A 16,669-nucleotide genomic window follows, 5' to 3' on the forward strand; every position below is an offset into this window, starting at 1 on the left:
GTTTTTTGTGCTTTGCATGTGTGTTCGCAGCAGTTTTTCTTGTTGAAGAATCATAGACTCTCAGAATTATTATATAACCAGTAGACTCTAATAAGGTATGACCCCTTTGTGAATCGACTGTGACTTACTTCATCCTAATGGTTTTTAAACAAACAATTAAGGATCCCTCGCTAATGACCGCACACTTTGGCAAGGTCAGGGACTATCACAGGAAAGGATATTTTATCAAGACGAGGAGCTTTGGCGTCTCGTAGTCTTAAGACCTCACTCCGAGCTGTGTCTACCTCATCTCAATACAAGTGAAATTCATCCATTATTTATTTATTTGGTTTTGCCGAAGTCTGCTTCAAAATTAACCCCTTTTTTATTCCAGATGCCTGTTTCTATCAGAAGAGCATTCAGATTGCTCTCTCACAAAAAAAGACTTTTAAGGCCAAAGGCAGTAGATTTAACTCTTTCTGAGCCATATATCGACCAAGGCACCCTACATTTTTAATTATTTAAAACGGAGCAGTTGCGTTAAGCACCCGTCATAGGAAACTCTGTAATTACAGAATGAACTAAAGCGGCTCTTATTAAAATATGCTATGTATGTGCTTAGAAACAGAATACAAATACTGATCAATATAGAGATTTATCATTACATATTTCAGAATCTTTTATAAATATTACTCATCTGGAATTTTTGAAATAATATTTTAAACAAGCCACTTATTCACAGCAAAGGTCTGCTCAATAAAATGTAGGAAGAGGCTCTACAGGGGTGGACAAAAAGCAGAACAAAGCTCTGCAGGGGCGGGCACAGGCAGAATAAAGTCCAGTACTGAATTCTGATTGGCTTGTAGTATTTGGTCTGTGTGTTGTGTGCATGTGTTTGTATTTAAAAAGATGAGTTTCAAAATGGGCAGTTTGGTTTAAAAGGTTTTCAACCAGAAGAAAGACAGGAAGAGATTTATGATGTCAGAAACCCCTCTCACATTCAAAATAAATGCTAATATTCAAAATATAACATGAGACTATTCCAAATAGATTTAATAGAGCAAGTCACGCCACAAAACCTTTGGAATAAGAAAAGTGTCCTAGGATATGTAGACAGCCGCTTAAGAATATCAACTGAATCAAAAAATAAATACAAAATATTACCATTTTTAATAGAAAAATTGGCAAATTACAAAGCAAAAGGTGTTAAAAATAAATGGTGATTTCCTTTTTATTCACAGGCAGGCCACTGTAAAGGAGGAATTGCCTGAAGCTAAGAAAATTGAAACAATCCAAGTTTACGGCTTGAAAATACAGGCAAGGATGAAAGAACACGATATCGCTTATTAATAGCCAAGATACAATAATGTGTTCGTTCTCTGGGAATTCTGATTTTTTTTTTGTTACAATGAAAGACGCCAACTTTTTAAATCTCCGACGTGTACACAAAGGAATTGCACGTGCCTCTGGTGGTGACACAGTTAAGGATCGCGAGACGACGGGGTGCAGGTACCTTTATTCCAAGCGTTCTCATGCAGAGATGCATTTAATTCAGTGGCAAAAAAAAAAACCCTAATGGTAGAACATAAGATTCCAGCTTGTAATTAAGAAAGACTGGGAGATAACCTTACTCCTCGATACGTAATTAATGCTCTCAGAAATTGGATCCTGTCTGAGTGAAATGCCACAAATATATCCACTCGGTACAATATAACCCGCTCAGCTGGGAAAGTTGATTTGCTATCAAGGGCAAAACAGCTATAGAAGTGGATAAGAAGAGCAGATGACAGACTGTGGTTCAAGTTCATTAGCTGCTATGTGATAGGAGCACATTCACTACCATACGACCTGTGAAAATTCTCAGATCTCTTTAAATCTTTGAATTGGATTGCTGCATTAATTCTTAAGGACTGCGATTCCTCAACCAAGTCAAATTACCCTCATTAACGGCGGGGAGGCAGCCTCTGCAATAAGTGGAGAAAGATGTGCGTGTGCGCGTGTGCACGTGTGTTACCTGCAACAGTCGGAAAGAAACACAAGAGGAGGAACACGGGAATGCAAAAAAAAAAAAGGCAAAATTACATATATTACATGTAAGTGAAGTTACAGCACCCAGCTCCCCCCCCCCACCCTGGTTGATGAAGTTCCAAAAAAAAGTAATAGTTTTTGAAGAAATATGAATAAGTTGTAGGCGCCGGGTGTATCGTCCAAACATTTCTGTTCAGTAATGAGCGTTTATTAAAAAAACCCCAAAAAAACAATAGTGATCATTCTAAATTGTCCTTATTTTGAGGTTTACATTAGATTTTTTGTTTACATAAAAAGGTAATTTTAAAGTGGATCTGTCTATTTCCAAAACCTGTTATTTAATAGTACCTTTCCCTCAATAAAGCCATAAAAAAAGGGTTCTTTACAGTAAGAGCAGTAAAGATGTGGAATCCACTCGCCGCAGAGGCTACACTACCAGATCCAATAGATGCCTTTAAATATCTTTTCATGGAAAAATCCAGCCAGAGTTATACAGATCGCTAGTATTCACAAGAGTTGCTTTCATGATACAAAGTAATTAAAATGTTACCAGTAATTAACCCATTTATTTATAATGTATAATATACTTTAATTCTCCAATCAGACAGATTATCTGAAGCTCACCGCAAGTTAGTTTATAACTCATCAATTAAACATAAAACAAACTCTCTGCCTCGACTACCAAGGTCTTCCAAGTTGCTCAGATTTTAGTCTCATTAAAAAAACATACGCTAACCCCATTTACCGAATATAAGTGAAACGGTCGACTTCCCAGCCTATTAATGACAAATATGTATTTTGTTATTGATTTTAATTAGCACTTTTAGTAATCAAAGCTTGAATTCTAATTAACCCAACTTGTTAGACGCGCGCACTCAGAATGTCTGGCACTGTCGAGCCCGAGTGTCAGTATTCATTGACTATGTTTTTGTCGGCAATTTTAATGTGAATGTGAATCGTCATCTGAAGGTAAATAGCGTTACGACCAGCAAGGAAAACAGATGCACAAACCTTTTATTACTTAAAGGGATTGCCCGGCCATCGCGTGGACTTTAATACATATGATAGCTGTGTGGTCCCTTTAAATTTACATGGTGTCCCCCTTGCACATGCAGAATCCCCATATGCATTTGCCCCTCCCCCACACCACCCAACTATTTTCCAACACGTGATATACTCACCGCCAGTCAGCTCCCCAACCATGCCTCTAACCACACACCCTAAAACAAAAGGGTCCCTCTTCGGCCATTTATAGGAATGTATGTGTGTTTAAATTCCTCTTCTACACTAACCTAGTATGTTGGAAAGCAATCCTGTTTATCCGGCTACCCCTAAGTCAAGACACCAATACACATTCCTTAAAAACATTTTAAAAATAAATACAAAATAATCATAATTTTTTTTTAAAAACACTTCCTTTAGGGAGAAGCTGCAGCTCCAGAGCTCCTCCGTGAGCGGTGGATTCTCGCCACTGATTAGGTGCTTGAACCAACCAATCAGCACCAGGAAGGCATTACCATTGAATTCAATGGGAAAGCTTTTCATTCATCTTCCATGGGGGGGTGGGGTGTCTTTTTACACCCTCAACGTTCACCAAGTCAACACAGAGCAGATAGCTGGAAGGTGGGGAAAGGGGCAAATGCATATGGGGTATTCTAAGGGGGGGGGACCACATACATTTAAAGGGGTCTCTCAGCTCTCGTATGCATTAAATATGTTGGCTGGAGTATCTCTTTAATTTTCCACTTGAGTCTTTGAAAAGCTTGCCTTGAACATATGGGTTTAGCCGAGAAGTCAGAAATACAAACAACAACAACAAAAACGGGTCTAAAGTGATCATTTGTGGTCTAGACGAACAGTAAATATATCAGCTCTCCGCACAAACACGCCAGGAGTACTATTTCTTTATGAATTAACGTCTTTGAAAGGGAATTTAAAGAGGCAGAATGTTAATACTCTGCATTTATCCACAAGGTTTCTCTGCCTCTCAGCATCTGTTTGAAATATGTAGCAGACAATTGTTTTTTTGGCTTAGAATCAGGTGGTTTAGGCCGGGGACAAACAGACTACTGTATGAAGGCATTCCTCTAACAGTGCAAAACTTATTAACTGTGTCTCGAAGAAAGCGCTGCTGCCTAACTTCCAAGCCCTCTAAGAACCGTCAAGGAATCTGCGTCTTAATTCTGGGTGTTCTAGCATAAGCAGAATGTGTTCGGACTTGTCTGGGATATAAAACCTTGCATTTGGAGAAAATGAGAGGAATAAATGAATTCTGTTTAGTTCATCGTTCATATGTGTAAAATTCCAGGCTAAATACCAGCTTTCATACATAAATGTGTCAGTCTCGTCAGAGAGCCTCGGCCAAAAAAAATAGGTCTTGTAGCAAAAAGAGGGGGGGACGCGGGATTGACGACCACTGGAAATGCTGTTTTATTTTCCGATTCCGGAAATTTTGGGTTTCCGCACAATGGATGGAGTGTGTGGGTAGCTATTGAGAAACTCCTAAATAATATTCAAACATAAGATTAATGGAAAGAATATTGATTGATCACCGAAGAAATGTGCATTCTGCTACCTGACGCGTGTTTGGAAGTGGAAGCGTCTTTAACGTGGTTTTCAACACACAGGCAGCCATGTTGAAGTTCAGGTTTTTGGGAGGTGTCTCTACCTGTAAGCAGGGGCAGTGGGGGGGTAATTGTGCCCTAACCTTCTAGAGTGTAAATTGGCGAGCCAGCCTCTCCTTACCCAATCTATCGGATCTTCTTAGTCTGTCGGTTCTAGTTTTTTCAGACCCTTGGAATGCATGGACTGTAAAAAGCATCTAAATTGTTGGGGCCATATAAATAAAATATAATAATAATAATAATAATAATAAGGTGTAATTAACCCACTTGTGGCCCAGGATTAAAAACTCATTTCTCCCTATTAAAAAAACAATGCCATTCGACAGTTTATCCGGAGCTCACAAGTTACTTTATGGTTTCTTAATGAAACAAATAACAAATTCCATCCCTATACTAACATCTTAGTCAAAGCTCTCGCTCATCGCAACTCTCCCTTCTTTTGCACTAATTTGCGCTTGGACCAAGACATCTGCAAATGGCCAATTTCCTCCAACTTCTTGAAATGTACATGATGCAGACAGCTGTGGAAGTTCTGCCGTGGTTTTTTTGTGGAGCTTCTACGAGGCAGAAGGTACAACTTTCCATCATTTTTACGACTGGCGAAAAACGTCCCCAACTTTTATTGCCAAGATCCAACGATCCACCAAATGTTTCAATCAATCATTAATCTTCTTGCTTTGAGTATAGATCGTCCATGACTCAGGGGGGAGATATCATGCACTTATCCAGCTGGCTCTGGACCGCAGCTTGGTGGAGTGTGATGATTCTAGTCCAAGAACAGCTGAAAGGCCAGGAAGATGTCCGTCCCGACTATAGATGGAGAAAATATTTTAGGCATGACCTCCTGCTCTGTACCATCCAAGAAAAATGAGACAACGTTCAAGACATGGTTGTTGGCATCAGAAAATATTGGCCAAACAGACATAATTTTATAGAAAATGTTCTGAAACAGCTAGGACTGTCTTTTGGAATACAGGATACTTGGCAAATACTCCGTACAGTTTAAGGCTAGACTAGAATGTTAAGATATAAAAGAACATTTAGCAAAGTAGGCACAGCAAAGAAATGTAGCATCCTACTCCGATAAAGTCAACTTTCTCATGCTTCGCAAATGTTAGTTAACTAAGTGCCGGGGGGGTTGTTCAAAACCCCATAAAGCAAAATGTATTGCACCCCCCAGAACCTAAACAGTTAATCTGATTTTGAATAGGAAGATCCACTATTCCTTAACTCAGAATTTCAGGCTGATTTATGTAAAGCATTTTGAAATCTCAACAACAAACCGAGCAACGAATGAAATACATTGTAACGTATTTTAGCCTTTAATTCTAAATAAAGAATAAAGAGCATTTATAAAAATTCCGTCTTATCTTTTCGGCCGCAGTAAACCACACACAAGCATGCACTTGCGCGTCTTATCGCCCTGAAATATATATATATTTTCCCATCATGCCCCTCTCGATTCAGCGGCCCGCCGATGCCCCCGCTTTTGATTGTGCGGCGGACGCTGAAGTGTACCGAGCATTTACTGATCCAGTTATCTTGTTCTGTGACAGAGAGAATCAATCAATCAGCCGGCCGGCTCTCGGCATCCGTATGCCCGGCACATCTCTGCACTTCAGGATACGACGAGATCGCGGTGTTATCCGGCCAAATTTGATCAACAAATGCAGCTCCCCAGTGCCATGGCAATCTCAGATGAAGATGTTATTATGCGGAGCTCAGTAAAACGATAACGACAGCGCAGAGAAAAGCACAGAACTCTCCGACGAGCTGCATGTAGTTACACTGCTTTTTCCCCCAGCAGACTTATGAGCTCTGCACACATACGTGAGTCTATAAACACGCATGTCTGCACCACATATATGTGTACACATAGTAAATATACAGAGCATTCCAAATATATAACAATTCTAGCAAATTCTATAGAAACTGTTTATACAATACTGCTTCAAAAGTTTGGGGTCACTTAGAAATGTCCTCGTTTTCGGGGGGAAGCAAATTTTGTCCATTAAAATAAAATGAAATGGATGTGAAATCCAGCGCAGACGGGGTTTAATGTTATAAATTGTAGCTGGAAACAATAGTTTCGCTCCCCTCACTCTTGTGTTCCTCCCATCACTCCCGTGTTCCTCCCATCACTCCCGTGTTCCAATGGCACGTTGTGTTCACTGATCCAAGTTTAAGTTTTAAAGGCTAATTTTCCTTGTTTTCCATGAAAACAGCTCAGTGACCCCAAAGTCACAGTAGTGTGATAATATCACAAACCCATCAATTGACTTATTCACATTACTGGGTACTTTCCACAATATTTCAGGTTTAAACAGCTTTTAGGTCCATGTGGGTGAGGTGACACATTTTAACTGTGTTGTCCCTGCAGCACATCTGTGAGGTGCGCTGGGATGATCTCTTAAAAGAGAATGGTCCCAATAAGTTTCCATGTACCTAAGAAAGTTCTACTTTACTAAGAGTGTGGTAGATAAGTGGAACATCCTCCCAGTAGAAGTGGTAGGGGCTAATACAGTGAGGGAACTTCAACATGCATGGGACAGACATCCGGCTCCTGAATCTAAGACGAGACGACTGATAGAGGTTTAAGTCTTTACAGCAGGAAAAACGGGCAGACTAGACAGGGGGGCCGAACGGGGCCGATCTGCTGTCAGATATACAGCATATACATACACACACTTGCTTTATTTTGGTGCATTATAAAATTGACGTGCTTTATGCCAAACCCATTTCAGAAGTTGTAATGAAAAAATAATGAAAAATATACATTCTTTCCGAGCTGCCTCATGTTTTAAACGTTAGAATGGCGGAGCTGTGCTGGAAACACAACCGGTGCGTGCGCGAACACCTCTGGAAGACATTCGGTTTTATCAGTGGGGTTGGGGCCTGTGAATGGTGTGACATGACTCAATCCACACTACCCTCATTTGGACTGTACCCCTATTTTATATTTATATTTAATGTAAGTCTTTGACAGAAAACCCCCAAAATAATAAAAATAATAATACTAATAAAAGAAGGAAAAATAATCGTGATATTTTTGCGTATTGATATAGGAGCGAAACCTGGTACGCCTATTACACATGACCCCGCAACACACAGGTTTAACATTTAAAATGCTGGGCCAGCCACATCTGCCCCCCAACCCCAACTCCCATCAATCATATTAACTCCATCAATCCTGGACAGCACTGAAGGCGGAAAAGAAACATAAGGGTTAAGAACAGTGCTCTTCTTCTTCTTCAGTGCTTACAGAAACCAACAAGCCTGCACGTGTTTAATGATCGTGTTCTGTTTTCAAGTCAGGAAATGCATTTTGAATCATTTCTTTTTAATTAAAAGACATTTAATGGTTTAGCTTATGTTACATGTTGTCTCGAAAGCAGAAGAAAAAAAAGTTAGAAAGATCATAAACTAATCATACCAATGATATTAAAATTGTTTATTGCCCCTTTATGGATTTTACTACTTAATGCCCCCCCTCAACCCTAAAATGTGCAACTCAATCCCCTCCGCAGTATATTACAGAAACCGATATATGTATCAATCTGACCTTTGTGGAAATAGATTCATAACCACAGAAAAGGAAGGAGCTGTCTCGCAGACACGTGACCTCCGTCGAGACGGGCAGATCTGCTACGCCCGTCTCTGCCTGGAGTTACGATGAGGGTCAGCCTGCGCCATGTTGGCTGCTTTATCATCTGGGTAGCGAGCATGTGAAAAAAGTACAGTCGGTGGCCAAATGGCCAGCAGACAAAACACCCACGCGAAGTGACGCACTGTTTTCCATATTACTCAGACAAAATCAAAACAAGAGGGGCCTGACGCAAACAAAAATAAAACATTTCCCACCAGTACTCCAGACAGGCTGCAACTGGGGAATTTTCACAAACGAGATGCATTACGGAGGAGGGAATGCCAGAAAAGAATGAATTCGCAGGCGTTCAGAAACCATAGTCTGCTCTTAAATACAGTCAGAGATCATCTCTTTAACCCCTGACATGCTACACCTGGGTAGGAACATAAACTCCTCCACGAAGCACCACCCAGCGGAGGCGACGGCAATATACCCAACGTCAAAGACGTTAAAGTAAGGAACGCAGAATGGAGTTGATCTAGAAAATGCGTAGAGGATGGAAAGGCAAGACTCATAATAGGGTAGAATGAAGAAAATGGCAACAGCCATTGGGAAAGGCTATAGCGGCGGCGCGATTACAGTGGGCGCTGTAGGTTGAGTTTTATTACCTCCGCCATCATGTGTTCATAAGTCTTAGCTCAAGGGTTCTAAAGAGCTTTGTTCGATAGCATTCAGAGCCGAGAAAGTCTCTACTGTGATAGGGAGGATGTATGCACTACTTCTAAAACCGAATCCGAACCTCTTATTTCTGGTTTGTATGCTACTGCTGGTAAAACTCTGACCATTAATGACCAAAAAAGCCGCTTTTTGCAATTCTAAAATTCTTTATCATTACTTCTATTATTATTGTCGATTTTTTACGCAGCGTTATTGCTGGTTCCACGAGAGAGTGAAGCTTTATAATTAGCGCAAGTTCAGGACACCAAATACCGAGCTTAACTTTGATACATCTTCCTTTGTCTGCTAAGTTCACCTCTGAAAGGAATGTTCTCGAGATCACAGCTCATTACCGTGTAAGAATTCAACTTATTTGCTAGGCTGAATAGCTAAAGTAATCTGACATTAATACGGGCCAAGTCGGGAAACTCCATAATGGAATCCTTTAAAAACTAAGTAAATAAAACAAAAGGTGGAAACAAAACAATGTTTTTTTTGCACTAGAGAGCCTTGCGTTCCACGGTTGTCAAAGTGTATCAAGGTGCACAGGTAGAACAGGCCTGACCGGCTTGTTTAACTAAATCAGTAGCTGCCATGGGGCTAAATTCTGCTACGTGCCGTACGTTAACTGCAGGGCTTATAATTACAAAGTGCATTTGTTTATGCCCGTCTATTTTATCTTTTGCTTTAACCTCGATATACAATTAGCAGATTTGATGTCCGACTAAAAGCGGCGTCTTTCAAGGCAAGCCTTGTAGAAGTGGCTTCCCACACAGTTGTCTAGCCGGGCAAGAAGTAGAATTTTTATGATTAGTCCTGTTAAGCCAAGAAAGTCTTACCCTACCAATCAATTTCTACCAACCTGGCATTGATAAAGGGCCAGTTGCACCAAAATTGCTACACGAAGACATCTCTTATGTCCTAGAGGACCATTAAGCCAAACACCAATCTGGGCATCAAATAGGAAGGTTTGTAACAAACCAAGAAACATGATTGCGCAAAGAGGCCGCAACATCGTTACTGGAACCAAGTGAAGCCCTGGGGAGAAACGAATGACCGCGTTTTTCTCACTTGGACCTGGGTGGTCTCCTAAGAAAAAGTGGGGATTACTATTTAGATCCAATGCAGTTCCCTAAATATAGACATTAATTAATAAACATTGTAATATAAGAATAGAATATTATTTCAGCTTGTCTCCATTCGCTCTCTGTTATACTAAAATCCACCGCGCGGACCTGAGACCTCGGAACAGAAGGAAATAAAGCTGGACCATAAAATGCAGAGAGGCCAGCGTTTCGTGATTCCAGCGAGCAGAGAACAGCGAATGCCTGTCAGCCGCACTTTGCTTAACGCGATTCCTGTGTTTTGCCCGGCAGTAAGTGGGTCCTCCTAACACAGCATCGTCTAAACAATTCTGTTAACATTTGCCCTGGAGCGTCTCTCTCTCGCTCTCTCTCTCTCTTTGTCCAGTCCCTGTCTTCCAACAGATGTCATCCAAGTCTAATCAAGCGTAAAATCATCATAAATATTTTTTTCTGGTAGATTTCACATTCATGTGTCATGCAGGGACATGATAGTTTTCTGGTACCTCCAGGGGGGTACCTAATGCAAAAAAACAGAAAAACGTTACTTGCATCAAAACGTTCTTGCGAGTAAAATTCAGCTCATCTCTTCCGTTCATCCACTTGAAAAGGCAAATAACCCTTTTTGTTTGTTTTGAAACCAAATCTGATATACCAGAAATAAAATCTAATTCCTAATATATAAAGTGTTATATTTCAACTAAAATTGAGCCAAAAAACGCCACGTTTTATCCCAATGGAGATTTAAATAAATATTAACATCATAACATTCTCCACCTAATAACAAAGCAGTCAATACGTTAATAGTGAAGCATAAAAAATCCCCGAAAATATACTTGTCGTAATTTATTGTCGATTTCATGTAATTTTGAATGCCGCGTTATGACGTTTTATTTAAACAATATGATGGATTCTGGGTATAAATTTATTCTTAATACTAATTTAGCATCTGTACGTAGACGGGGTAATCACAAAAACGAAGTCAATCAGGACCTACAGCTTCATAATCATCAAAGTGTGAGAAAAAAACGGGGCCAGGGGAAGAGAGGTTAAGAGGCAATTAATTCTGACTACTTAGTGAGAAAAAGAGCAATTCCTAGGAATCTACATTTATATTTACACTGTTTAGGGGGTAGAAAATTAGGCAATTAATCATCACAGAAATGAAAGATAAATAGCCATTTTTTTATTTTTTAAATGAGCTTTTTATACCCAAAACTGCCTGTGAATATTAATGCTGCTATGATTATTCAACATTATTGGAATATTCAAATACTGATCATTTGGATTGTATCAGTGTTCATGAGCATTGTTATCTATTTATGTTCTCTTTATATAGAAAGAGAAAGAAAAAGAACAATTTTCACAAATGTGTAGCTCCCACTGCTGGGGTACTTTAAGAGTGATGTCATGCCAACGTTGTGACGTCATAGGACGCCCCATCGAGCGAATACGCCATCTATGCCACCTATATGGATAAGCAGAGCCTGGCTGTCCACAGCTAACAACAATCCTGATAGTAAGACAACTTCCAGGACACATTTAGGAGTGTCAGCAGTTATAGTAGAGGGGCTTCCGCCGAAGTGAACACATTATGAAATTCTCTCCTTCAGGATACCGCTGGACTTTAGATGAACGAGAGACAATCCTCTGCTTATCTAACTGTATACAAAGGGCTCTATCATGAAAAATGCCCTAAAGATACCCCAATTCAAATAAGATGCAAACTGTGAGAGATGGGAAGGGCATCTCCGCACTTCTTGCCTCGCTCAGAGCTAGATTCACGCAGCCAGAATTTGAAAACAATGCCACAACGGATGCCACACTTCGCTTGACACGAACTTACAGATACCATTAAAGATGCTTTCGGGGTAACTGCGTCTAACGGTCTGCTGAGTAAGCAGCTAATAGAATAATTTCGCAAGCATTTGACTCAATTAGGTGCTGGAATTAAGACGGTTTAACACTTCTCCGATGGCTCCATGTACTGCTTACATTGTATCAAGAAAGACCAACGTAATACATAATATCCTCTACGAACAGCCCACGAAAGGTTTACGTGGGCTGAGAAAACGGGTAACCCCGCAATCGACGCAGAAAGTAAAACGTACGTGGAAAGGCACGTTATTATTAAAGTTATAGACCACCACTAAAAATGTCTGAATAAAGTAAAAGAAAGAATCGGTTTCACGGAAAAATTCTATTACGCTCAGTAAATTATCTCTTAAATTAATTTTCCTCTTAATCAATTAATCATTCCACTTCATCTTCTCTACCTACAACCTTGATTATTACTGCACACTTTGAGCCTGAACCCCTGCTAATGGCCTGTGCAGAGGCTGAACTCCTCCTGCCCTGACGTTATCCTGATACACAAACCCTCTGCCACCTTCTCGCAGGTTAATAAATTCCTACCAAAAGTCGGGTTCCTTCCTCCCGCCGCAGACCAGACGTGTTATAGAGGTTAATCCTCAAGCAGAAATAGGTTTATTTAAGGCACTCATTTCTTCCTACGACAAATTTCTCAATAATATTTTTATATTGAAGATTCTACTGCTTCCGTTTCCAGAATATCCCTTAATGTAGTTGTGATGGAACCCTCCGTAGTGTTATTATTGTTATTATTATTATTATTATTTATCTCGGGTAAGAATCATGAGTTGTTGAATCTTGTAATGACAAATCTTATGTTCTAACAGCGTCAGTGCCGCGAATACAAACCCAACTCAATGCCAAGTCTCTCTGAAACCCAACGACCAACGATGAAGCTGAACCAACAGCGCCAAGATGTCCCAATCTGTAGCCAGTGATTGAGTTATACCCTATGTCCTATTGCTACCTCAGCTGGCAGGCCTTACCATGTATCCATTTAAATTTCAACTCTATAAACACGCGCTAAATCTTCTGTGCCGAGAAATACATTTTAGGCAAAATTATGAAACCAACCAATAGTTAAAATGCAACGTAAGTATTACGTCCTGATACGGTAGCGCCATGTGGAACCATATGGCAGGTAATCAAGTTCCCAGAATTGTCCGTATAGCACAAGAAACCAAAATGGCATCACTGGTTAAGTTTGGGCTACAGACAGAAACATAGAACCTGCCGGCAGATCGGCCCCATTCGGCCCCCAGCTAGTAGCCCATTTTGTCCTCAAACCTTAATCAGTCGTTGGTCGCGTCTTAGATTCAGGAGCCGTATGCCTATCCCATGTATGTTTAATACCCTCACTGTATTACCCTCTACCACTTCTGCCGGGGGGTCTCTTCCACTTATCTCTTATCCTCGGTGTAAAGCAAACCTTTTCTACATTACATCTATGCCTGTGACACTCTAGTTTTAGATTATGGCCTCTTGTTACATCGTGTGCATGCAATTCACTTGAAAGGACCTAGTAACATTATATCAATACTGTACATAAGTTTACATTAACTCTAGGAAAACATGGGCTCTACGTATAAAAAAAGTGACTCCGGAGCAAATTTTGAAAAGTTGCTGTTATCACCATAGCAACCAATGGAATGGTCCAATCAGTAGGGTTCCAATGGCTCCAGAATCACATTTAATGCACCCCTCCTTGGTTAACCTATAAAAACACTGTCACAAAATAACAATCTACAACGACGACACCTTTATTTCCAACGATTATTTAAAATTATTAGATCACTATTTATAGATACGGCCGTATAGATTATCCGCATTAAAATCCTTCAAACTCCAATAACACAACGGCTACGCTCCTTCCCGGCCGAGCGTGTGGCACTGGATCCGCAAAAAGCATATTAAAAGCCATTTCTAATGAAATTGCGTAAACCTGCACTTTAAAACATTCAATTAGAGCGCTCGTAACGCTGTTATAGCTGCAGGCGCCTGTCTCGCAGGGGCTCCTTGTCCCCTCAGGCAGTGACGGGGTTAATCCCGAGAGGCCGAGAGATAAACACAAAACACCGGGTCCCCAGATCCCGCTCAGAAGCTTCCCTCGTGTTATTGCCAGACAGAAAACTCTTTAAGTACCGTTTTCAGATGTTAAATCATCTTTCTTACAGCACGTTTTCGGCCCCCTCCCGGGGGAGCGATATCAGAAGACGGCATTCTGGTAAACAGGCAGCTCCTTGTGTTGTTAGTACCTTTGTGTTCCCGTTCCCAGGTCTGTCATCCATGCCGGCGCGCGGCTTTGAAGCTAAAGACCGAATGAGCGGTGTCATCTATTATCCAGAGCGTACAAGGAACGTATTATAAATAAAAAATAGATGCCAGTCCAGGAACACCGTTTCTGCATTAGCCGCTCTTAGTTTACTCTGCAGACTTCGCAGCCAGCGGTAAAATCGGGCCCTTTGGGGTAAAAAAGACGGTAAGACTATATAAACACCGAAGAGAAAGGGCTTATTGAGTATGCGGGAGCCTTAGATTACGCCTTCCGAGCGCACGGAACCTCTGTGGTTGGGATACTTTTTTTCTGTTGTTCCGCTGAACCTCGTCGAGTTATTAGGAGACACGCCGCCGCCGCTGCTGCTGCTGGCTAAAAAGCCGTGCTCTTCTTGACAGTATTTTATAAACTAACGTTTAATTGTCATTTTTAGTTTTCAAAACTAAACATTTTTGATCGGACGTCTTTTTGTTTCTTCTACGAGAGCGTAATTTGGAAGCACCTGCGTGCTCTGTTCTGCATCAACGTGTTGGCTGATTTCGGATCCGAAGAGGAGTCTTTTCGCGGCGTAAGACAATTGGTCAGAGTCCAAGGATGGAAGACCACATGTGAAACGCTGCAGCTCCATTGTGTTGTCTAGATACCTTCACGGTATTTATTGAAAGCTTACGAGCCGAGCCCTCGTTACCCCATATACCGGCTCGTTTCGGTCTGTCGGTTCTTGTTTTGTCAGACCCTTTGAATGTAGGGACTGTAAGAAGCGCTGCGTGAATTGTTGGCGCTATAGAAATAAAACAGTTGGCACCAAAGCCTGAACTACTGTTCAGAACTCGTTTTATCTTAGTAAAAAAAACTATTGGTGTCGGAGTTGAAAGCATGTGGACCTAAAATTGTAATTCCTTTTATTGCTTATTGATTTATATAGCGCCATCATGTTCCGCAGCGCTGTACAATAGGTAATTAATTAGTTATCATCTCTCGTGTGACATCATCCTGCTGATGTATGCACTCAAACCCACAGGCCAGCTAAGTGGAGGATCATGGGAATTGTAGTTTAGACTCAGCTCTACTAAACATCATCCGTCACGCCTTCCCTCTCCGACTATTTACTGCCAGAGATAACAGTCAATGAGACCAGAGGAGAGCAGAAGAAATGAGAAACAGTCTCAACTCTGAAGTTCAAATACCTAATATATAAGAAAATTTATAATATGATCAAAAGCAATGACATTTTTATGAGCCGCGGGTCCCAGGAACATGTGGTTTGTCAAACCTTTTCCTAGAATAAATTATTTTAGGAGAGGGACCTTCCTCAGAAGGAGCTTAAGCGGACAGCTTGAATTTAGATTGCAAGCTCTCCAGAGCAGAGACCTGTTATTCCAGCTGCATTCACGCTACCTCCTCTAGATGGTAACGTCAGCCAAAAAGTGCCGCGTGTCCTTATTGTGTAAATAAAAATAAACACACGTGAAATCTAAGACTTATTTTTCTTACACACCCATGAAACTTGTGCGTTTCTTTCTACGTGTTTGCTTAGTAACTCCAAGGAAGAGGCCGATCGGTTTCACCCGGCGCAGTTTGCGGCCCCCCAGCCTGGTAAAGGATCTGCATGCCATCGCTTGGAAAATAAACAAGGCTTCTTGCCCCCCCCTTTGCCAGCTGGTGACAGCTGTTACCGGCACCTGGGGAAAGTTTACAAGTTAAATCTTCTGCTCTGTGTACTAAAACACAATGGTAATAAAAGAAAGGGGAAAAAAAAACTTGTCAAACACAAAATGCTCAGCTTTTAACTCCCCTATAAAACATCACACTAACCATTTGTCGGAGACAGGAAGACTTCTGCATCTAATCTGCTGTGAGGGAAGAGGGGGCCGTATGTGGGGCCCTTTCTTAAAGGTACTGGAGGCCCCTGGTTACCCCTGCAAGGAGCTGCCCCTCTCGAATGAAGGCTTTGCTAAGGGTCACCACCTTATCTATACTCAGATGCTGTTGAACTTCATCCTGGAAGCTCCACCGGCTGCTGAATGTCTCAGCTTCTGGGGAAACTTAGCTGACCAAGAACTGGAGAGCTACAATGTATCTATTGGGTTTCAACGAGCAGATGTTGGGATGTCGCAATTTGTTTACTAAATGCTCCTGTTCTGATATCTACCAAATATCACTTATGGACCAAAACCTTAGACCCAAAATCTTGTGATCACTTTTTATCCTAGGTCATTTCCCCTCTTTCCTAATCTTCATTACGACGTTCCATCTGAAGATAATCTAGAATTTGATGAATCAGATGTCCCATCACATAATATAATAAATGTTCCAAGAATAACTTCAGAATCAGAAGCCATTTTTCTTTTTTGAGTGATTCTGTGACCAATCCGGGATCGTTTATGTACAGAATAATGCATTTCATTCACACCGTTACATTCCCTGCAGTTTCTTTACACATCATTGGGGTTTTAGGGCTGTAGAACCCTGCGATACCCTTATACCCAGCAAACATTCCGAGCCC

General features: G+C 41.0%; 1 protein-coding gene across 7 annotated transcripts in view; it reads right to left on the reverse strand.

Annotated features, from left to right (window-relative positions):
- Window positions 1-16,669, reverse strand: part of LOC149271927 (forkhead box protein P1) — a 123,788-nt gene that overhangs the window by 94,755 nt on the left and 12,364 nt on the right. For 4 of the 7 annotated variants that reach the window (XM_089506995.1, XM_089506992.1, XM_089506989.1 and 1 more), the window contains exon 2: window positions 5,473-5,478. The exons of 2 other annotated variants lie outside the window; for them this stretch is intronic. In XM_089506995.1, coding sequence (XP_089363121.1) covers window positions 5,473-5,478 — 6 coding nt within the window. Of the gene's footprint in view, window positions 1-5,472; window positions 5,479-14,510; window positions 14,536-16,669 lie in introns of all 7 variants that reach the window. One more of the 7 variants, XM_089506991.1, reaches the window with a different exon arrangement.

Source organism: Sceloporus occidentalis, unplaced genomic scaffold (genome assembly GCF_023333645.1).
Source record: "Sceloporus occidentalis isolate IW3139 unplaced genomic scaffold, rSceOcc1.0.p SCAF_447, whole genome shotgun sequence".
In the NCBI taxonomy this organism is placed as follows: domain Eukaryota; kingdom Metazoa; phylum Chordata; class Lepidosauria; order Squamata; family Phrynosomatidae; genus Sceloporus; species Sceloporus occidentalis.